General features: G+C 40.1%; 1 protein-coding gene across 1 annotated transcript in view; it reads left to right on the top strand.

Annotated features, from left to right (window-relative positions):
• Positions 1 to 23,618, top strand: part of iqsec1b (IQ motif and Sec7 domain ArfGEF 1b) — a 196,421-nt gene that overhangs the window by 27,719 nt on the left and 145,084 nt on the right. Inside the window, 1 exon segment of the mRNA XM_054616294.1 lies at positions 16,573 to 16,599. Within this exon segment, the coding sequence (XP_054472269.1) occupies positions 16,573 to 16,599 (27 nt within the window).

Raw genomic sequence — 23,618 nt, 5'->3', positions numbered from 1 at the left:
AAAAACGAGGGGTTTTTAGTGCTCTGCTGATGCTAAGTGCTGGGTTTCTAGACATGTGATTGACAACGGAAGTAATTAAGAAGTGTTAACTCTACACATCTTTGTACATGCGCATGTAGGCGTTACTCAAGTGTGTATAAACAGGATACGCATGCCTGCAGTCTGTCTCGTGTTTGCCTTGCTATTGTGCTCTTGCTCTTTTTATCAGCTTTTCTGGGCCAACGCTAATATCATCACCTCCGCCCCCTGAAGTTGGTGCGAGTTCATGCTGTGATTCTTATGTTAAGCTAATCCACGACCCAGTGGATCAACTTTACATGCCAATTCCTCATTTTACATACTGGTGTCTGTACTGAAGAGACCATTGTGAACAGTAGCTTGTAGTGGCTAACGTAAGCTAACCTTAGCAAACTTAGAATAGCCACGGCCGTGTAACTGAGATTCACTAACGTCATGACTTTTCTGTTATCGCTCCAGTGTTATGCTATGTTTTTAGCTATTTTCATCACGTATTTGCTACAAGATGAAAAGTTACATTCTTAGTGACATAACACAGTCTTGCTCAGTTCTGTCCACATGGGGTGTTTGAATCAAGGAGTTTTGTCACTACAGCGGTTCTCGGTCAGGAACAACCACGCTATCAAGCTAATGTTGGCCTTCCGCGCTACTGTTACACTATTATTTTGCAAATTTCCCCGCTGCAGGGACTAATAAAGGATTATCTTATCTTATCTTATCTTGTGGGGCGGCTGTGGTGTAGCACCTGATTGTTAGCTGATTTTATGACCTTCCGCGCTACTGTTACACTATTATTTGGCATATAACATATCCCAATACAGCCAAATTAAAAGTAGATTAGCAATAAAACAAACAAACCAAAATAAAACAAAATAATAATGGCTATTGACGAATCCTACTGCGATGACAGTGACCAATCGTGTTAACTGATGACTTTCAGCTGAATGTGTCTGTGATTGCTCATAGTATCTTACGTTAATGGTTGACGTAGACAGTAAACGCAGATGGGTGTATATTTAAAAGTGATTCAAGTGTTTTCAGTGCTCTGCTGTTGCCAAGCGCAAGGTTTCTAGACATGTGATTGACAACGAGTAATTAAAAGTGTTAACTCTACACATTTTTTTTTAATACATTTTTAATAGGAATATATGGATATGGATGAAGGGATATTCAAAATAAACAAAATCAACAGATGATTTAACAATTATTATGATTTAAAAACATACAAAGCATACCATTAATGTGCTCTCCTCAAAGCCACCAGACGGCATTGAAAAACACAGCAATTTTACCTTGCCAGTTGTAAAGGACATTAAATCCATTTTGGTCAGCTCTTTCCACTCTTCCAAAAATCTCCACCTCTGGTTGGAATTAAAGCAGTAATTCACGGGTTATAGAGAAACAACTGTTGTGCTACCAGACTCCATTGAAAAACAGAACACTTTTACCTTGCCGATTATGAGACACATTTCATTCAAACCCGACAGGAACAATATAAAACTCATCAAAACCGTCTTGGTTAATCTCTCCACCTCCAACAGTTGCGAGTCAATTTGGTTTAAGTTAAAGTTAGGCCTTGTAGATCTAATATGCGTGTAGATTTAGTAACTGGATTGCCAATTTCTCGCCTCAAATATGTTTAAAAACAGATTTTGGCTGAGGTGAAATAACTGAAAGTTTACTTGCCTATTTCCCCTGTTTCTAAATCTGGGGACAGGAAATGCATGGCGCTAGTAGGAACATGGGAGTTTTAGGAGTGCACAGGATACACACTTCTGAACAAAGGGTTCATGTGGACCTGATGACAAAGCATCCTTGAAATTCCGCCACTGAAGGATCCTTCTTTGACTTTGAGGATAACCCAGAGTCATTTTGAAGTGGACAGACATAGATGCTGCGGACACAGATTTCCTCATGTGCTCTGTGTTTTAGTTTTACACACCAAATGAAAATGTACTGTATCTTTGCTAAAATAATAATCTGGTTCTTTCTCTTCCAGATGACAAAAATTACAAAACTACAAATGTTTTGAGAGGAAATAAGTCTAACATTTTACCACGACGGCTGTTTCTTACAGTGGTTCACTCTTAGTCCTTGTATGTTAAATATGTTGGTAGAATGAGGGCTAGACCCTGTTGCGCTGCTTACACTGGGGATGTCACCTCTTCAGTCAGAGTGTTTTTATCTCTGGCCTCGTGGACAGAGGATAAACACTTTGGATATCATTCTCCCAGTTTGCCTTTCACTCCCTTCACCATCTGCGACTGGCAGCTTTCGCTCCATTTGCACTGGCACGACGGCAGCGCTCCCGTTTCTGTGCTGTAAAGCAATCCAACAGATTTCCAGCCAATTTCCACCCAGCGGAGCACAAACGCAGAGCGTGGCAGAGAGGCTGCCAAGGTCTCTCTCTCTCTCTCTCTCTCTCTCTCTCTCTCTCTCTCTCTTTGTTTCTGCTAATTACACTCATTTCTCCAAGTGATTTATTGATGCCAAAATGCTCCACACACCCCTCTTCAAACAGTTTGTCTGAACTATTGTTCTTTAAAAAAAAAAAAAAGATTGAATTGATTACATACTTGCATTGAACATCTCACTGATGGATAGCATTGTATTTCTCTATGTTGAACAAGAGGATGCAATATCCAGGCATCAAGGCAAAATGTAATACCTCATTGTTGGGCTGTCCAATTAGTTAATGGAATATTCCCAGATGTATGGAAATTGCGTATTGACCTCACTTTACGTTTCTGCTGGAAAGAATGCTGATTGCACAGATATGATGAACCCATCTCATTTGAAGCTCCCTGCAGTGAGTCGGGGCTGTCTTAGACTTCAGTAGCGTGACACCAGGAATGTAGTCTGGCATGTGCACAACGCCCGCTAAGTATTCTCTCAGATGCACGAGCATTTCTGTTGTGAATATCTGCGGCTGACATATTCAAAAGGGGAAGCGCGTTAAACGTGACGCACGGCGAAACAAAAAACAGAACCTCAACAACAAAAAATCCAGCCGACGCAAACTGCTGGCCTCTTTTCACAGAGCACCTTAAAATAGAACCCAGAGGAGAATTGATGTCTCGTGCGCATTCCTCTCTGCGAGGCTGCCGCCATTACGCCAGCAGACTGATGTTGATACGTTTGATGCCGTCATCAGCGTGGGGGCTTACAGCGATGATAGATTGAGATCAGCCGTCCTCTTTCATAATCCGTGTTCTTTAATGCAGCAGCCGTTAGCAGCGCACATCTTTTTTTTTCCTTTCATGTGGTTATGACTTCCCCGTGGCCACAGATGTAATGAGGAATAATATCTGCACAGTATGCTGGCACATATTAAATACTCTGCCGAGTGCTCCGAGGCATTAGTGTTCACACCTGGAATCATGTACACAATGTAGCCGTGGAAATTCTGCCTCCGGGTTTTTATTATACCACAGTAAATTAAAACGCTCAAGCAGTTGATATGCTATTAAGTGACTTATCACCACTCATTGTGCTCAGAGTACAACATTATAGCTTGTCATTGATCACACTGAGGAATGTAGTAAAAACATTATATATGTGTGCAGTGTGTATAGTGATGCTGACAATCTGTTTTCTGTATTTCTAACAATACAAAACCCCCAAAGTATCCTTTTCAAATAACCTTGTAATATGCTTGTGGTTGTGTTTGAAGAAAGTTGCAGCTGGCATTGTAAAGTTTGGGTTTGCACAGACTTCGTCAGCGTTCGCTTTGATTGTGGGAGAGGAGAGGAAAGCCATGCGAAGGTGAAACATGAAGGAAAGCTGCACTGAAAGGTTGGAATCACTGATTTTGCAAGGCTGAACAGGCAGATCCGTCTCACTGGTTGTCTCCAATGGAGATTCACATTCATTATGATGGTTTGGTTGAAAGACTGCTGCTGAGAGTTTATTGCCAGTGGTGCAGCAACCCTCTCTCATATACAACTAATCTGCATTCTCACTTATGCCTTATGGGAGGCGTATTTTCTCCCAGATTACTGTCTCAGTTTTAAACAGTTTATTCAAAAAAACTACTGTTAGGTTTAGTAAAGGTTTATGATGTGGCTTGAAATATGTATGTTCGTTACGTAAGTCAAGTTACTTATCTGACGACATACGTTTCGTGCAATGTTAAAATAAGTCACCTTGGTGAAAGTATAGGTGAAGTGACGTGTCATAAGCAATCATTATCCTGAAGAAAATATATTTCTATTTGACGTAATTTACATTGTGGTTTGTTGTATAGAAATGTGGTTTCTAGAACAGTCAACTTGTTTTTTTAGAGCTCTGAATTCAACTCAAGGAAATCTGCATAAGTGGACAAGATTACTAATAATTCTGACATCACAAGGCCTTCTTTCAGTTTGTCAATGGCAAAAGATAAGAAAAAACATTGAACCCACATATTTTGATTCAAATATAAAACCACCATAATCGGTTTGTCTGTTACTGAAAATGTGCAGATTTTTTGGAGACATTACATTGACTTACATTCAACCATACTGCAACCAGCCTAACCCTAACCCTTAGCTTAACCTTAACCTAACCTTACCCTAACCTCAAACCACATCCTCACCCTTAAATATATTGATTTATGTGATTGGGATGTTTAATCAGACTGATGTCCCCAGAAGACAGGTAAAACAAGCCCCACACATACACACACACACATATGCAGACATTAGTATTGTAAATATAACACCAAAGTGATCTTTTTACTCCAGACAGCTTATTTGATAAGATACATAGCAGAAAATACTTTCATCCCTGTCCAAAAAGAGAAATGCCCAAATCAGTGCAGTTATGAAAGTATCAGTATTATTGCAGCAGTTATTTAAAGATGCTGACTGACTGTTTGGGACAATTTTCTCCATGTTTCTGTGTGCTACAGTATGAAGGCCTACCATTTACTTAGTCTACTCTGTTGCTGATGATTTAAAAAAAATGAATGTGGGTTTTATAAAAATATAGGTTGTTTTATAATTTAACCTTTTGTGTAAAATGTTGTAGTGAAGGATAGACTAGTTGGAGACAATACACCTAAGCCAGACCATCTGCATTTTTCCATCAAGGCATATGAATAATGGACGATGCATTATGAGTTGTTTGTGAGGATGTGTGAGAGGCTTGTGATATGATATCAAAGTCATATTTCCATTGTATTAAGGTTTGATCACAACAGAAAATGGCAGTAATGAGTCTCTATGTGAAATATTTGGTTCTAGAAGCTGTGTGACATTGTCACTTCTTGCAGAGCTAGCTGGTTAATCTTTCATGATCCGTATACCAACTTCCATTTTATGAAGTATTTTAACAATAAGTCATACAGATATAAACCTCATACATAAAAGCTCTCAGTACGTCGACACCAACAAACTATACATCACTGTCTTTGTCTCTTTAATACGAATCTGTTTATATCTCATAGAGCACTACAGGCCTATGCATTCTCCATTTATCTGTCTGTATAGCATGGAGCTCTTCAGTCATATGATTATCGATCAATATTCATTCTCAGTCTATTACTATTTCAATGTTTTTAGGGGATGTATATTATTTGTAACATGGCTTCATGTTTTGAAGTAAAATTCCCAGGAAACTGTGGCCAAAACACAGACTGCCTTTATAAATTGTATCATAAATGTTGTAGTTTATTTTCATCAAATTTAGACGTTTAATTGCATTATTTTCTATGGGTCATTTATTTCAATAGAGATATTTCCCCAGAAATGCTTTTCTTCTGTATGAATATATTACCAGCCGTGATACTATATGCTGTTTTTTGGCAGGCAGTGGCCTGACCTAACCATCTAGGTCAATACATACCAGGTCACACACACAACACACACAGCTGCCCAGTATTCCACTTTGGGGTTGAAGGAGCATCTTAAGCAACACTGAGAGCAGCTATCCTCCCGGCACTCAGCCATAAGGGACAATAACTGATGGCAGCCACTGTATTGTTTTACCCTAATGAACTGCTGTACAGCGGGAGACTGCTGCTACTCCAGACATCCCACAATGCAAAGCATAGATGATGTACTAATATTACTTCAGAGAAAACAGTACTCACTGTGTGTAGTGATAATGCAGTTATTATCCAAGTATTAGCTTGACTGATGATAATACATTTCCCAGTGTACTACACATTAGATAGGGCTCCTTGCGCTCATTGTAACGAATGGCTTACTCGTATTGTACATTTAAAAGAAGCATATAAAATGAAATGAAAGTATTGAAGTATTCTTGAATGAGAATTAAATGGAAATTTTAAAGGGTTGTATCAACCAAATTCCAAAAACTAAACTTTTTCACTGTGGCATGCCAATATTTCTTGAGCATGAAAGCTTATTCTGGACCTTTGGAAATAGTAGTTTGACATAAAAAAACCATCTTAACTCGATGTCAGGTGACTTGCGTTTTCCCCAAGCTTTCAACCTCATCTCATGTCCTTCCTCCGAGGACTGAGTTTGCTTAGGCTAGTACTGACAGACTTCCTTGTTGAACCATGTTATGTGGTTGAAAACTCCGACCTAAGTGGACCTTAAAATAAGTTCTGGTCATATACTTACTTATACAGAGTTTGAGTTTTCTGCCAAAGCTGCAAGACAGTGGCGTTGAATAGAAATTTGTTAAAGGTTGTTGTTAAAAGGTGCTCTGTTAATTATTCAGGAGTAACAGGGAAATAGATATGTCCGGTGAACTTTCTCTACATTTTAATGAGGTGAGCACCGTGTTCCATTTACCTCCACTGTATACAGTGGGTACGGAAAGTATTCAGACCCCTTTAAATTTTTCACCCTTTGTTTCATTGCAGCCATTTGCTAAAATTGAAAAAGTTCATTTTTTTTCGCATTAATGTACACTCAGCAACCCATCTTGACAGAAAAAAACAGAAATGTAGAAATTTTTGCAAATTTATTAAAAAAGAAAAACTGAAATATCACATGGTCAAGTATTCAGACCCTTTGCTGTGACACTCATATTTAACTCACATGCTGTCCATTTCTTCTGATCCTCCTTGAGATGGGTCTACTCCTTCATTGGAGTCCAGCTGTGTTTAATTAAACTGATTGGACTTGATTAGGAAAGGCACACACCTGTCTATATAAGACCTTACAATTTGCAAAAATTTCTACATTTCTGTTTTAAAGGGGTCTGAATACTTTCCGTACCCACTGTATGTGTGGTGACAGAAATCTCACAGATGAGTACAGTACCTCAAGGAAAACCAAAAATCTTCTGTGTGGCTAGATACTCCTAGAGGTAAGCCAGGAAGTATGTTGTGAATGTAAACAGTTAATTCAAAGTAAGGAGGTAGTAAGTAAATTACTTTTTTTTTTTTTTTTTTTTTTTTTTTTTTTAATGAGGGAACGTGTTAAAAAAAAGTGTGACTTTTACTGTGTGTAGTATTTAAATGCAGATTGAATTTCTTCTCTCAGCTGTTATCACATGCTGAGGTCATATGCCAAGAAATCAATAGAAATCCAATAGATGACATTAGATGAGGGCTGCTGTGTCCTGGTGTCTCCCTTTGTGGCAGCTGCCATCAAATCACAGGCACACTCGCGGTGGGATCCATTCTGGCATTGTCTCGTTAGAATTGAATTGCGTCAGAATGGAATAATGCCATTCTGCGAATCTGACGCTCGTATATCCGGTAACCCAGCCGGTCAGCCTCTGCCTGCAGCTTGGTATGCGACTTAGCTACTGTCAGAACCATTTTCGCTCCAGTTATACATACACAGAAAATACTTTGACTAAGAGGGCCGATCAGGCCTGCGGGAGCGACTCGTTTTAATTCCGAACCCGTCACATATGGACGCTTGGTCAGGACCCATTGGCTTTACTTTTTAATACACTGTGTACCTCTTGGTTTTCCTTAGGTTTTGTCAACAAAACTACTTAGTTCTGTTAGTGTTGGTATACCAATGCTAGAAAAGTACCCTGCCCGTTAAAAATGGCACAATACCCCATTATATTAGTACTTATCTTTAAGGATGACAATAAAAAAACAAATTCCTTTCATCTATTTTTTTTATTGTTCTTTTATTTGAGGGTTTTTTTGTGGTATCGTTTCAATATCAGTATTGAGAAACTATGATATGAGTATCAAATCAAAAGACTAGGTTAGGTTTGGTTAAAGAATGTCGTTTGGGTTTATGATGATGGCTAATTACTTAGGCTATGTAACTTGATGGGACATAAGTTAAGTACTTTATGTATTGTAACTTAAGTCAACGTAGATGTTTGATTTCACAGGGGACATGAACAGTGGTCTTCTGAGTGAAAGTCCTGTGTTTTATTGACCCATCCCACAATCCTGACCTCATCCTCTATGCTGCTCCTCATTTTACTACGTCACCTGACTTCTAAAGCTCTTTGCGCCTAATACTGACGCGGATGGGTGCCTTGTGCATCGTTATAAAGGACGCTGAAGGCTGTATAAAAACGTTGGTACCTGACGCCCTGCTAATGAGACCGGGCCGGCCGGAGTGCACCTCAAGTGGTGCAGAGTGTGTAAGCTACAGAGTTCGGCTTGAGTGGAACCTCTCCACGTAACTTTCACCTGATCCCTGGCTTTTATTCCCACGCCTCCTCTGACACACACACACACACACACACACACACACACACACACACACACACACACACACACACACACACACACACACACACACACACACACACACACACACACACCTACACTACCTGCTGGCAGACTGCCCATATTCCTGTTTGGTAGTCTGCTCACAGGGGGTATGATAGTATCTTCCAATAAGACTGAGGGTTAATTTTCATTCCATCATGCTCATTGGCAAATTGAGGCCAGTGTGGGACTAACATTGTACATTGCCCGCTATTAAGTGCGCTATTTACTTGTGCTCCATATCAGTTCCTCCACCAGCAGTCATTGTCTTTCACAAGTAATTAATTTCACGTTCATTTCACATGACGTTTTGGAAATGATTTCTCTTTGTCTCTAGATGCGGAATGATATGCCATGAAGAAATCACATTACTATGAAAGGCCTTTGTTTTGTATTTATATCTTGTGAAAAAAACAAACAGTGAATTTTAATTATATTGCCTGTAGTGAGGAAGATGTTTTCGTACCCAGGTATTATGTGTGCTTGTGTATGATCACTACTGTATCACCATTTCAGATCTCCTCTGAGCAGTGACGAGCAGAAAAAGTTTGTCGCTTTTTAAGCTTGAAAAATGTAAAAAGCAGAACAGATGTTTCTTGTTTGCTGTTTGTTTGTTCCTCATTCACAATGCAGAAATACCATGAAGGTTATAATCACAATACCTGGCCCATTAAAAATACATGTTATGTTTCAGGACGGGTTCGGGGCTTATATGAGCATGCATACATTTTTCAAGACAAGCTCTCAAGTGAAAAAAGCTCTCCTGCTGCATGAGGCTCATTGCAATTTTTAGCCATACGTTTAAAAGCCTCATACACAGACTATAAAAGTAGCTTTAGTACATCTCCCATAGGGTATGAGCATTATGTCGGCACGGATGGCACCACTGAAACTTTACTTGCAGGCTCCCGTAGCTTGGCCAAGTGCTCCATCAAGAACAATTAGCAGTTGTATGTGAGTGGGAAGCCAGTGAGGGATTATGGCCTTTTGGCTGTGTAACAACCAACCAACTAACAGTTGATTGCAGGGTTGTACATTTTATGACTGACAGACAATCCAACTATCTAAAATAAGAAGTACATTCTACAAGTACAACTAGCATTACTTTGTTCTCACTAAGCTTCCATATGAGAAGCTTGGTTTGTTGGAATAAGTTTGCCCTATATAGCCATTGAGCTGTGGAAGAGTGTTTGTCTACCAGACACTTATCTTTGTAGACCAAATGAGTTTTATCTTTCGAAATGTGCTTCACAGATCAATAAGAGCTTGCTTGTGGCAACATCATTTGCAAAAATCAATTTAACGACTTCAAATGCAGGGCTTCTTAAATATTTCAGCTACCTAATGTACCTAAGGCAGACATATTTAACCTACATAATCTACCTGAGGCTAAAACTTAAAAGTGAGAAGGGATTCTTCCAGTAAGTAACCTAGAACCAGTGAATTCAGTCAGTTGATTGACATTTTTGGTGAAAATAACGCAAATTGCTTGCTGTTAAAGGTAACTGTCAATGATGAATGGTGCAGTAGACAGTAACTCCCCAGTTATTTATCAGTGCAACTCTGTTCCAAATAAAATGTCAGTCAAGTTTATTAAATCAATTGACAATGAATCTCTATTTTTCCACATACATTTCATCACCTCCATTATTAATTCATAAGCATTTCCTTCACCTCCATTGTTTTTCAATTATTTTGTTGTCACTCACACCATTGAGGACACTCTCCGTAAATTGTAAATGGCAGTTTTATGTTGAGAATGATGAATGATAAATGGAGGAATATGATAACGCATGGCTCTGTTTTCCTCATACCAGGACTGTTTAAATCAAATAGGCTTTAAAGCAATCAAACCCCCTGATCATTTATCACTCTACATTGTTAAACGTTGTGTAATAGTGATACTCGTTACACAGAGAGGTTGAAAGGAGACGTAGGTTTCTAAAACAATTTTAACAGTGAATTAAGAACTACCAGGAACAGTGTTCCTTAATTTCATCGTCTCCTGCCTCCATCACCAGTGGATGTGGTGGTTCACTTTAACACTGTGACCTGTAGGCTTTAGCTTATCTTTATCTTGTTAACCTGTGTTTGCTGCTGAACCAGTATGAACACATATTGTAGACTCTTCTGTCTGCTTCTCTCTGATATCACCTTTTGGTTTTCCAAAAAATTGAAAATATTTATTCAGGGAGTGCCGTTATGGCAGTGTGGGCTACATTGTAACTCTGACAACCTGACGGAATAGCAATTGGCGACGGGGCTTAGCAAAGGGTTAATTACTGAATAAAGTAATCACATTACTATGACCTTTTACTAAGTAATGCGTTAAAGCCAACCACTTTCAATGACACTGGTTGGGGAATCACAACATAAACAGCTTACAGTGCCTTTAATAGACCAGAATAGTCACATAAACCTAATAGACACAAGTCAAGTAGCTTATTGACGCACAACTGCAATTGAAAAAAGGTTTTGAGGAAGTCATACGCCATCCTGCAAATTAACAGAATAATAACTCTGCTTTATCATCACCATGTTTGGCCATAAGACAAGGCCTCTCGCCCTTTGTAGCCAACACGTCTTGTAAAGCTGTCTGCAGTGGCAGGTAATGCCATTAAGTTAGTTTTAGAACTCCAATAGGAGGGACGTGTTTGTTCCAAAACAGTACATGTTGCAAAGTGAGTTTTAAAAGCTGGAACTCTCAGTACCCTGCCTGCCAAGCCCTTGAATAATTGGTATTGATCCGCTGTCTTTTCAATTCCAGCTAGAGGTATCATGGTCACTTTATTAAACGCTTAATCATTGCATGCTTAAAGACCATTTTCACAGCTGGATTTCATCTAGGTTGCCCTTTTATTATGTACTCTGTGTATTTGTCTGTTTACTTTCTCAAAAATGAACTTTCGATTGAACCAAGTCATTTGATCTGAACATGACGTGGAATTTGTACTATTTTTCCATATTCGTACACATGGGATATTTCATTTTCCATGTCGTCTAATGGTTCTGTAAATGCAGTGTGTGTCTGCAGCCTGTTATAATTGTTTAAATAGATAAAATAATTATAACAGCTGTTTTGATTTATTTCCTCTTTCACTCTCCAAATAGAAAAAAAACAACCTATATATTTCTTTGGATGCTGCAGAGAGCTGACCCTCCCAACTGTGCTTGTCTCTTTTAGCTGTGATGTATTTGCCCAGTATGTGGAAAGGTTAATTTCATTACCCCGTTTTGTTAAATAACTACAGATATAATTGACGCAGGAATGGAGAGGAAAATAAATTACTGGGCTGCAAGACAACCTGCTGTACAGCCAGTAGAAGCTTCTTTTCACTCCTCCCAAAGCGACCTGCACTGAAGAGAGCAACAACACTTTAACAGCAATGAAATATGAGGGCAATCGCATTTATCCGCTTTTCACACTATTCCAAGCATAACTGCATTCTCCCAGTCCAATCTTAATGCACACAAGGACCTGAGATGGCTCTTTGGTTCTTACACCTTAGCCCTTTGAAATTGTAAGCTGAAACTTGTTTTTTTTAAGTGTCAAGGCATGAAGGTTTCTTATAACCAGCGCATTGTGAGATGATTGAATTTGGTTGCAGTGGATTTCTTGAGGTCATGTAATGAATTCCACTTACTGTCGGGCTCGTATCATTTAATTGGCTCGGCCCGCAGCCTCCTGCCAGTTCATTACAGCGGGCCTGGCTTGCGTTTGCCCACATTGCTATCCAAGATTCTTGCCTTTCCGTATGCAGCTACTGGGAAATCTCCACCAGTGTCTGACTTCGTTGGTTTTTGGTTTGAATTACAATTTTTATAGTAGCCTGAAATCAAGAGAGAATACACTGTATAGGTCATTTTCACCAAGATGAAGTGTGTTTCCAGATGGAAGGTTAAGGCGCTGTGGAGAAGCGCTTGCACAAATGCGACACAAAATTCCCCTGCAGCCCCATTCATCTGTGATTATTAAAACTTTACACTTGATTGAAAAACTCTGGGGGTCTAGAAAAATGTTAATTATACTAATCCTTGCTATGATTGGACTGACAGCTGCTGGAGCCCAGTTGATTGTCAGGGAGCACATTTGCTATAATATACTGTAGCTGCAGCTTTTCTACAAGCATTTATTCCTCATCAGCGTTTCTTCTTTTTTGTTCATTACGACCAGATGTATTGATTTGTGAGTTGAAGTAGAAGGCAGAAATTCAACACAGAGGAGTTATATTCCTGTCTTTGTGGGAGAATCTCTTCAGTGATTTGTCCATTATCTGTTGGGTACTGCCAGTATTTCTATACATTCCAGTTATTAGTTTATTGTGCCAGGGATGAGAAGAATATTTAATAATCACTTGTTTATCGCAATTGTATATATAATTCTTGGACGATATAGACCATTTCACATTTCCCGGTTTATTTCCTGTTGCTATATATGTACATGACATCGGCTGACAGGAAGTAAACATGGACCCAAGCTGTTGCCTAGCAATGCAACTCTGTTTGAACTGTCTATATCGTCCAACCAAAGTAGTTATGTTGACAGGCCTTGACCTAATGAGCTAAACTTATAGTATTAGTATTCTGCTGCTGTTCAGCACCATTATACAATTTAAAACACCTAGAACCACGGTAACAGATGATTTATTAGCCGCTAACATACACTCACTTTGTTAATACACCATATCAAACAACTCTTCAACACTGTTTAATCTGCTCCCATTAGAAAGCATCTGCTGTGGCAACAGCCTGATCCCTCATTTTCCCTTCAATTAGTCAGGCGTTGTGGGCGTTGCCCATGTCACATCCTGTGCTTTCACGCTCTCTTACAGTCGCCCTTTCTGCATTCTCCTTCCCTCAGCTTGAACAAAAAAGATCAGGTGTTGGCTCATCCAAATAGGAAAATAAAATTCTCTCTTACCTCTAGAAGTATCCTTGCTTTTTTTAAATTTCATTTTTCCAGGTTTTGAGATATCCTTCTATGTGATCAAAGATAGATACATTACATTTCTTGATGTAAAAATGACATTAAAATGCAACAATTTCCAACTCGAGAGCTCAAAGGGGAATTATCCACTTGCCACAGAAGAAAAAATAAATAAAAGACCTTTAGATGATATTATCATGCATTTTGTAACCTAAATCTAAAAATTTGTTCACAATCCATTCACTCCTTATCCCTGGTAAGGGAGCAGTACTGGAATAGTTTACATCCCATAAGGTTCTTGGAAACATTGTTCTCTGCTCCAGTATAAAAGACTTAAGATACCCTTTGGATCGGCTATGACCCAGAAAGCTAACGTTATGCTAGCAAGATTCAAAGTCAACAACATTGTGTACAGTTGTTGAGGTTAATATACTTTGACAGTATTTAACGACAAGACTAGCTAGCCAACCAGCCATGTCATTATCCCCAGATCAATATCAATATTTACACACACAAACCCCAGCTGAAGTATTGACTTGAATGGCAAATGAAAGACGCAATTCAGAGTGGTCAGAAGACTAAAAACGAGCTATATAAATACAATACCATCTACCAATATTAATAATGTGAACCTTGGTCTTTTATATTATCAATATATGTATTACTGTATATACTGTAATAAATGTAATACCCCCACCACTGGGTAGGAAAATGCAATCCACTTCAAGGTTTGCCCCTTCAAGGATTACCCACTTGTGGGGCAAGTAAAACTCCCCGTTGAGCTAATAAATCCAGCAACTCACTTGCCCAATCGGACAATTACGAGAGTAAAAAAAGGCAAATTATATGAGCCCAAGAGGATGCAAGCATTGAAGTTATCCTGGAAACAGGAGTTTTGTTGGGTTTGCGTCAGAGGATGTGGTGGCAAATTCCAGATTGATTTACTTGAAAAAAGATGAAACATCACAGTTAGCTTAAGTCCTTTTCGTTTTTTCGTCACCAATACATCAACAAATAAAACTCTAGGCAAGTAGATTTCGGCACCACTTACACCCACCAGGCAAGTGAAACCAAACATTGAAGCCTGTATATTGACAAATTCACAACTATACAGAGATTCTCAAGAGAGGGCCGCATTCAATATGTTCCGTAACTAAATTATGCACCGCTGTCCCCCCCTGGAGCTCCTGCCACCCTTGTCCGGCACTGATAACTCTGCTTAGCACTTTGGCCCTAATGTGGCTTTCTTTGTTGCTGGAGCCAAATTGTGGGGAAAGCTCAGCTATCTCACATCCTCAGATGATATCATTAACCAGCATTTATCAGGCCACCGATCTTGATCTCTGCCACTGTGCCTGTGACTGTCTCATCTTGGCTGGTTGTCAGTTTTTTTCCACGGGAGTCTCATGCTTCCACTTCCCTGTCGTTGCTGCTGACAGGACTGGACAGTCAGGATCCCCCCCCCCTCTGGGGCCTCCTTGTTTACGATCAGCCATTGATTTTGCTTTTGACAAAAGGACAGGTTAATCTTTCTGTCGGGCTCTCTCCTGACAGCTTATGATTTCCTTCAGGCAAGTCGTCTTGTTTTCAATCAGTTCTTTGCTTACCTTGCTCCTTTTGATAACCCCCACCGCCTTTCTCACCCAGCACTTCCTTGCACGCTCCTTGTGTCATCTGAAAAACGGTAGTGACAAAGTAGAACATCTGAAGTTCAGAAGTGTCTCATCAAAGCGGCTCTGTACAGGCGGGGTACCGTTATGCCATTTAGTGAAGGATTTGTCACGCCTCGCTGGCTTCTTGTCTGGACAAACACAGCATGGATGAAGGTGTCAAAGCGCGTCTGTTTCACCCACCTCTGTGGAATTCAACACAGCTGATAGATCACTCTCACGTACAGAGCATTTAGCACTGGAAGCCAAAAAAAGCCGACACTTTCTACTGAAGCGGGGAAAGACAAGAGCCCTATTAGCCGGATGTGCTGGGTTATGAAAGACCTGGGCATAATGAGGGAGCCTGTCAAACCTATGAGGGCTGGTTATTCTGCTGTTGCACCAGCTGAGAGAGTGTAGAAGCCCCCCCACCCTCCGAGTGAATTTGACAGATGTCGCAGACAGTTTGCCCTGAGTCCGTCCTGCCCTTTTCAGGGATGCAATTTTCCACCTCCAGTTTTTTTCCCCCCAGCAAAGTGAGAGGACCTGTCTGGCTATGAGACCGCTGGGGCTCGGACATGACATTCTTTAGGAACTGCGGTGAGCCTAAGTCATGCTGGCATCTGTCATTACACGCACGCCTGGCCGCACATCTGCCCGCACATCTGCCCAAGGTCAAAGTACCAAATGGGTCGTTTTCGCTTGGATCGGCTTGCAATTTCCTATGTGCTTTAAGCTGAGGTTCCACAAAATGATATGCACTGAGATGGGAAAAAAAAGGCAAACTCTTGTTGATTTCATATCAAAAAACTGTGGTGCCAAGGGAAACTGGTTCCCTATAAAAACAGCTCGAAGGTGTCACAAGCTTATCTTGACGGTGCCAAAGGAAAGTGCAAGGTCCCAATTCCAGCGGCTTGTAAATGAGCAAGCTTCTGGAATACATGTGTGAATGTAGGAGCTTGTGTGTTAACTGCTGGTCTTCCTCTGATGGTCGGGCTTCTCCGTCTGCCGGCCGCTGGGATTTAACTGTCCTAGACCAGCAAAGAAAGCACTTTCACTAGTTTAATTGGCAGCTTAGCTTTGAACTGCCTCCTCTTCTGCATGAGAAAGTTATTTAGCCAAATGTAATTTTGTGCTGTCTGTGCAGTTTCATGTCTCATTTTGACCCGCTCAGAAGTGCAGCTTCGTGATTTTCACTTTCGGATGGAACTGGACTTCCTATCATCAAGGCAAATAATATTTCAATGCAGACCTTTTTTTTTTTAAGTAGGTCAGTATTCCACTTTTAGTTCTCTGCCTCTCTTGATGGATGTCTTTGTCATTCACAGATCTGAAGGAGAATGTTCGAGTGTCAGGTATGTGCTGCCCAAAATTCTCCACATACATGCTCATTGTTCTGCCTGTAAACATGTTTTTTTTGCCCCAGCCACACTATTCTCTGTCACATGTCCATCGAACAAAAAGCCAATCAGCTTTTCTCTGAACCTTGTGGGACTTTCGCTGCTGTGCACCCTCATCAGTCAGTTCCACCCTGTCCAGATAAGATTGTTTTCCTCCAGGAAGCAGCGAGATCTTACGGTGCTTCCTGCAGCGTCTCCTCTGTGATTCTCATCTTTGCTTGACAGAGTCTTTCCCTTGGGGATTTCAACCAGGGAGTCATGTCTTGTTTTGAGGTCACAATACTCTGACTCTGCAGTCATCGGTACATATCTCCTCCTCCTATCTTAAAGTTGTTGGCTCCAAATTTGAGCCAAAACTGCAGGAAACATAAACATATGTTATGCACTGTGGACTGTGTATAATATTGGGTATGGATAGATAAGATAGACACACAATTTGGTCAAAAGTCTAAACACACCACCACAGAATATGTGATTGAACCCTAGACTGTGTATTAAAAGAGAACCTAGTAGGCGTGATGTCACCCATTGGTTTGTAGAATACAGTTTTGAAGCCTCAAGCTGGGCCTTTTGGCTGCCGCAATCTTGTTTTTTGCAACCAGTGAACAGAAGTGACCATATTTTGACTGCGGAGGAGCGACGTAGAGATGCCGTATACGACTCTGGAAGTGACCTGTCCAAAAAAAAAAAGCATACCCTGCTTTATGGTTTATTTGACTCTAAATGGACCATCATTTACTAAATGAACATCATGCTGTATTTAAGAAGACTTGAGACCATAAACTCATGTTTACAATGTTTACTGAGGGAAAAAATCAAGAGAGAAGTAGAGTCATTTTCTCATCGACTTAATCTGACTTCTTTTTGTAACCAGAGGAGTCGCCCCTGTTTGCAATTAGCAAGAATGCAAGTTTAAGACACTTCCACATTGACTTCTCATTTCAGAACCGGAGGCTGTCAGTTGGATTGAACATCTCATTCCAAAACCATGGATATTATTATGCCACTGGAATATGCTGGGAAGTTTTTCCTGGCCGCAAAGATTTGCGGACAGTTAGCCACATAAGCATTGATGGAGTTGGCCACTGATGTTGGACAACAAGGCTTTGCTTTGAGTCTGTGTTCCAGTTCATCCAATGTATTGAATGGGGTTGTGTTTAGGACTATGTGGAGGCCAGTCAAGGGCCCTTTCTCAATACCAAGTATCGTCAAGTTTGGACTTGCAAACTTGCTAGTTCAGACTTGGATAGTTCGACTCGGGAGTACAAACTCCCGAGGATGGGAGGACGCAGTACGGTCATTTTGCAATCGGAACAGCAGCGAACTTGATGACGTCAGCAACTCAGCTCGGCTCTGGTCCTGTCTACTCCGGTTATTTTCACTGTAATATATATTGACAATAAAACGAAAATGATATAATTATAATATAATAATATAAAAAATGATAAGGACATCAAAATGGATCAGAGGCTGGTTGCCTTGTACTTCATCTGTGCCACATCACATCATTAGTCATTAACCAGGACAGACATCAACAGAAACAGGACATTTTATGTCTATAATACAGTAATCATGTATAACCTTGGCTACTGTAACTTTTTGACTCAGAACCTGGGAAGATAGGTGTGCTCTTACACTGCCTATCAAGCAATGAAATAAATAGATTACATTAATAACAGTAAGCACCGGATCAAACAGGTCAGAGGTTAGAGGGAAATTTTATTCTGGTAGACTTCAACAATTGATAGACAATTCATATTTAGAAAACAGTTTAATAAATATCAAATAGTAAAAACACATAAATAAGCAATAAATATAATACATAATAGACCGACTGTACCACCTGGCAGTGGTATAGTCAGATGGATGCTGCACTCCATTAGTCCGCCCCTGGTTGTTGCAGCAAACTTGTTGTTGTTCTACTTCTTTTTGGCCTGTTTGGCAGTTATTTCCAGGTCAGAAGTGGTTACAAAGTCCCTGGAAAAAAACATAAACAAAGAGTGACACAGAGTGACACAGAGTGACACACTGCCTCTTCAATAAGATATTAATCATTATGAATGGAGACAGCACAAATCTGTCTCCATCCCTTACCCAGTCATACAGGCAATGAGGGCCTGGGTTTCCTCAGTTGTCCCTTGAATAAAATATTGCTTTAATGTTAGTTTGATTGCACAATAATAGCAATTATAACAAGTGTGTATAATAGGGAATAAAGACAAGCAAAACAAATTGGTCAAAAGTACAAAGGCAGGGCTCTAACTTGGTGCAAAGTTAAAGTTGAACAATATATATGTAAAGTTATGAAACTTAACTTTGCCCTCTGCCAAACCAATTTGCACGGGAACTAATAATAGATGTAAACTCAGAGAGCAAAGATTGCTCGTTAGATATCCCCCAAACGAGTTATAGCTCATGTTTAACCACTACAGAGACACCAGAGCCAGCGGCACATCTGGAGAGGCCTTGCCGAGATCAGGCTGCTGTCAGCGGGATACATGAGCACCACCGCCCGGTCTCCTCTCTGGTCCCTCATATCTCCGACAAACGTCGGCGCTATTTTCAAACAGGCTCTATCTTGATAAATCGACCGCATATTTTAAGTCTTAACAACTACATTCTCGCTTAAAAAAATCTTAAAACTAAATTCCGTTACACAACAACAGCAGTATTTAGACAGTTATAACTGACAGTTGTGAGTTGTCTCCGCCATTGTTGTCTCTTGTTTGCTGGTGCGAAATGCATTCTGGGATACTTGGTTGTCCAAAGTCCACACAAGTCTACTCCGATGCATCCCCGATATGATGGGCGGAGCAAGAACACTTCTGGGCATTTGGACTGTACTTGGCTGAATGCGAACTTGTGTTTTGGAACAGTACTTGGGCCGCGCTAGATGACGTTTCACAAGTTCAGGAGGACACAAGTACAGAGAAGTTCACTTATTGAGAAACAGCCAAGGTCTCCAATCCCAAGAGAGAGAGAGAGAGAGAGGACTGGTTGTTATGTTTACTCAACCATAGGTCCACATTTGACAAAAACAGGATGAACAGGAAGGTAATCAAGACACTACAAAGTATAAGAACAAGTAACAACAAGGACGGAAATATTTAAAAATCCTTTAGTGTAGTGGCTAAATCGTTACAAATGCCAACATGTCTTCATCAGAGCTTTTAACAAAAAAACACCAAATTGGGAAAACCATTTTTATTGACCCTGCTTTGTTGTGCCCCTGTTCATTGTCATTTTGAAACAGGAAAGGCCAAAACAGAAATCTTTGTCAGAAGGTTGGAAGTACAATGCTGTCTAAAATCTCATTGTATGCTGTACAATGAGATTTCCCTAAATTGTAACTAAGAAGCCAAGCTTGAATTATTTAATACAGAACAAAAGTACCCTCATTATTTGGGCGCTGAACACATGTTTGGATGAAGATATGGACAGGTCATGCACTGCACATCCATATATGTACAGAACATGTACGGATAAAGTGGTGTAAGGTAGTTACGGCGAGCCCCAGGGCATGCTAGTTACTAGTCACAAAGCACACACACACACAGATTTTGCGCCTAAACTAGCTAACCATATATTGTACCTTTGTCTCATCAGGTTCCAAATAGAAACTTAACACGTTGAACAAATTGATTGGAGATAATTAATAAAAAGAAAAAACAGAAGTGATCCTAAAGTAGAACTTTGATGCACACCTTTTGCATCTGTTAAAAAATCTGATTTACCACCTTGTACAACAACACATTGCTTTCTGATGAAGACACAAATGAACCAGAACATGTTGGAAAAGGTCCAAAGCATTGGACTTGGTAGAAGATAGTCATCAAAAGCATTGGTGAGATCAATAAATATTGCTCCTGTGAGATTACTACTATCAGAAATAGAGAGATCGATGGATTTGAGTTTATGTGGGAAATTGTTTATGTAAGATGCATTGGATGAGTGATGCTCCTGAGTCTGATTCAGTAATGGCTCTAAATAAGTAAAAACCTGTAGTTTTTAAGGTCTGTCCTGCTATCAGCACTTGAAAAAAAAGCTAGCTAATGAAATTTGCAGAGCAGAAAACATCATCATGCATGGCCTCTCTGTATCTCTCCCACCCTAAAAGTTATAAAAAGTTAAAAGAAAGCAGCCAAACTGCCATTAAGGTCGACCGTACATTCACTACACATAGTACACATTTGCAGCTTCAACTAGTATATTTTTAGGTGTAAATAACTCATAAGTCTAATAGCAGCCTAACCAACTTTTTTTTGAATTTGTGGCTGAAACCATCCAGGCTATAAGATGTGGTTTATTTTTTCACCCAGGTTTGTAATAACAAAAACTAGTTGTTACTGTAGGAAGTAGTGTGGGTTCAGAGATAATTGTTATAAGATACTATTAAGACAGAGCTGTCTCGGGGCAAACACAGCCTCCTTTCTTTTTTGGTTTCTAGCTCCCTTCTAATGAGCACCACTTGTTTGAACATCTTGGCAAGCTGTACCCTTTTCTTTTTTGAAGGTAGAAGGCTTTGTTGAAAAGGCAGATCTTAAGTCTGGATTTAAAGCTGGAAACAGATCTTATGTCATGACACGAGTTGGAAGTTTTTTTTCTTCCTTTTTTTCACCAAGCTCTCTCAGGAATGAATATACAGAATAACAAAGACTTTCCTTCTATATCTCTTGTGCCTCTTTATATTTAAAGGAAAACCGAGCTGTTTTGTGATTATTGGCAAATGCATCTTTCAACATTTCTGGATGTAGTTTGCATAATCGACTCCTTAATGCATCTTGGCTACACCTGTATTTGATGTGTTTTTGCTTTGCATGATTACAATCCAATGAGCCAGGTGTTGATACCAGGTTGACAGGAAGTCTTTATAATGAATATGGACATGGGTGCCTGTTATGTTTTAAAATGGAGGAGAAAAATTGGAAAGTTGCATAGTTGATGGGGGCGGTATGGGGGTCCTCGCCTCGAAAACCAAATTGTATTTGAAAACAAATTTCTTGCATTTCTACACAACCTAACCGGTTGGATTTAGTCAAGAAACAGCCACATACACTAGTCTAAATTAGCTAGATTCAGGGTGCTATTAAAACCAATAAACTCATAAAAGGTGTGTAAAAAAACGCCCCATCTCCTCAGCTGAATCATATCCGATCAGCGAGCTAACGTCAGGTGGGCTGGCTTCAAAGTAAGCTAACGTTGACTCGCAAAACGGTTTGGCATTTCAGCGACAGTACAACCCTACTTTAAGCTCATAAAAGTTTCACTTTTTAAAGTTTTTTTTAAACCTATTTTCCCGTGTGTTTGTGTCTGAGTGACTAATTTGAAATTGGTCAACTATTGAAGCAGAACACTGTAGACAGCATCCGCTGAACGGGCTGCAATCTAATCGCTTCGGGGAACCCCTCACCGTCAACATTATGGAAAGGACCCTACAGAGAAATAAAATCTTCTTCTTTACCTTTCGCTTCGGTTTGTTGTTGTGTCAGGTGACTTGTTGCCGGGAGACAACAGTGGAAACATGAGTGAGAGTTGGAGAGAGGAGTGGTGGTGTTATCTAAAAGATTTTCAGTGTCATGGCTGAATCTTTAGATGATTTCCACAAACCTAACCCTAACCTGAACCCAGACCTCTCAGACACAATAACAAACAGAGTGGATCGAAAAGGGAAAGAAAAAGATTTTATTTCCCTGTATGGACAGAAAAAGTTGGGTAGCAAAACTATACCTTCCCCTATTTGAATGTGGATGCATTTGCTAAACTTATACATTGCCCAGGCGCCTATGCACATGAACAATGGGATCTGAAATCTGCAAATCCATTTCAGCCCACAACATCGAGGAAGATTGTGTCCGACTCTTGAGTGCTTCTTACCACCTTGTGTGTCAGGGACACTACACAGTGTCCTGAGATAAAGAGAGATGTCAGAGTGGAGATGGATCGAAAGGCCCGTCCCTGTGAGACGCTGGAGTTAGACACTGTGGACACCTTGTTCTTTCCAAGTCAATCACAGGGCAGACCAAAGCTTTCATCACAGTGATAGATGCTTCAGCTGGAAAGAGCTGCGGCGGTGTGTGGCTGGAAGTTTGATAGCAGATAAAAGTGGGCTTATCAGTGATAAATGAAAAACCGAGGATAGGCCAGTTTGCCAACATCAGCCAGATAGCAGACTGCTCACAAGGTCCCTGTGTATTGAATTTATCTCAATTTCTTTCTAGAAAAGTAGTTTTGAGAAACCAATAATACGAAAAAACTGTCCCGCAAAGGGTTTTTCAAAATACAATATGTTGATATATGTATGATATTGGCTTGATGAGCCACAATGATTATTTATATATAAGTTACCTTTAATTCTTGAACATACATTTTTCCTGCCTGCCTCCACAGTAAATGAGGAATACCAAAAAAGTTGTGATGAATTAAAGCAATTCATGATAAAATCTGTTTACAAAATCTCACACAACTCCTGCAATACAAGTCTCATTTATCCAGTCCAATGCTCACGACTTCACAAGCACCTGCATCTGCACTAAAACCTTACTATTTAAAACACTTTTTGGAGCTTTTTCCCCAATCTTTATCCAAGAGCTTGTTCTTTCAATTTGAGTTCATAATATATTGGTTTCACTTCAGATTTTGTAATGTTCTCCCTTTTAAACCCTGTCCTTACACTCAAATAGCCGCTACTTGCGCTTGGATTTATGCTCAACCTGTATGCTTGTACTCGCATGTATTATTGCATGCACAGATCCCCGGCCTCCTGTTGGTGGGCTAGATGGGGATCAACAGTGGCGCCTGTCAGTGGAGCAAGTTCCAGTTAGTGGCACAGGTAGCTACGCTAGCATATTTTGCAGCATATGGTAATGAGCATTTGTTTATGCCGGTGGAAAGAGGCACCAGTCAATGCAACACAAGCAGTTTTACGTGGTTTATTACCGCAACAGCACGTTACCTCAGTAGTCAACAGGCATACA

The sequence above is a fragment of the Anoplopoma fimbria genome, chromosome 17 (assembly GCF_027596085.1).
Source record: "Anoplopoma fimbria isolate UVic2021 breed Golden Eagle Sablefish chromosome 17, Afim_UVic_2022, whole genome shotgun sequence".
In the NCBI taxonomy this organism is placed as follows: domain Eukaryota; kingdom Metazoa; phylum Chordata; class Actinopteri; order Perciformes; family Anoplopomatidae; genus Anoplopoma; species Anoplopoma fimbria.
Note: the sequence above shows the minus strand (reverse complement) of the source record. Positions and strands in the feature narration are given on the sequence as shown.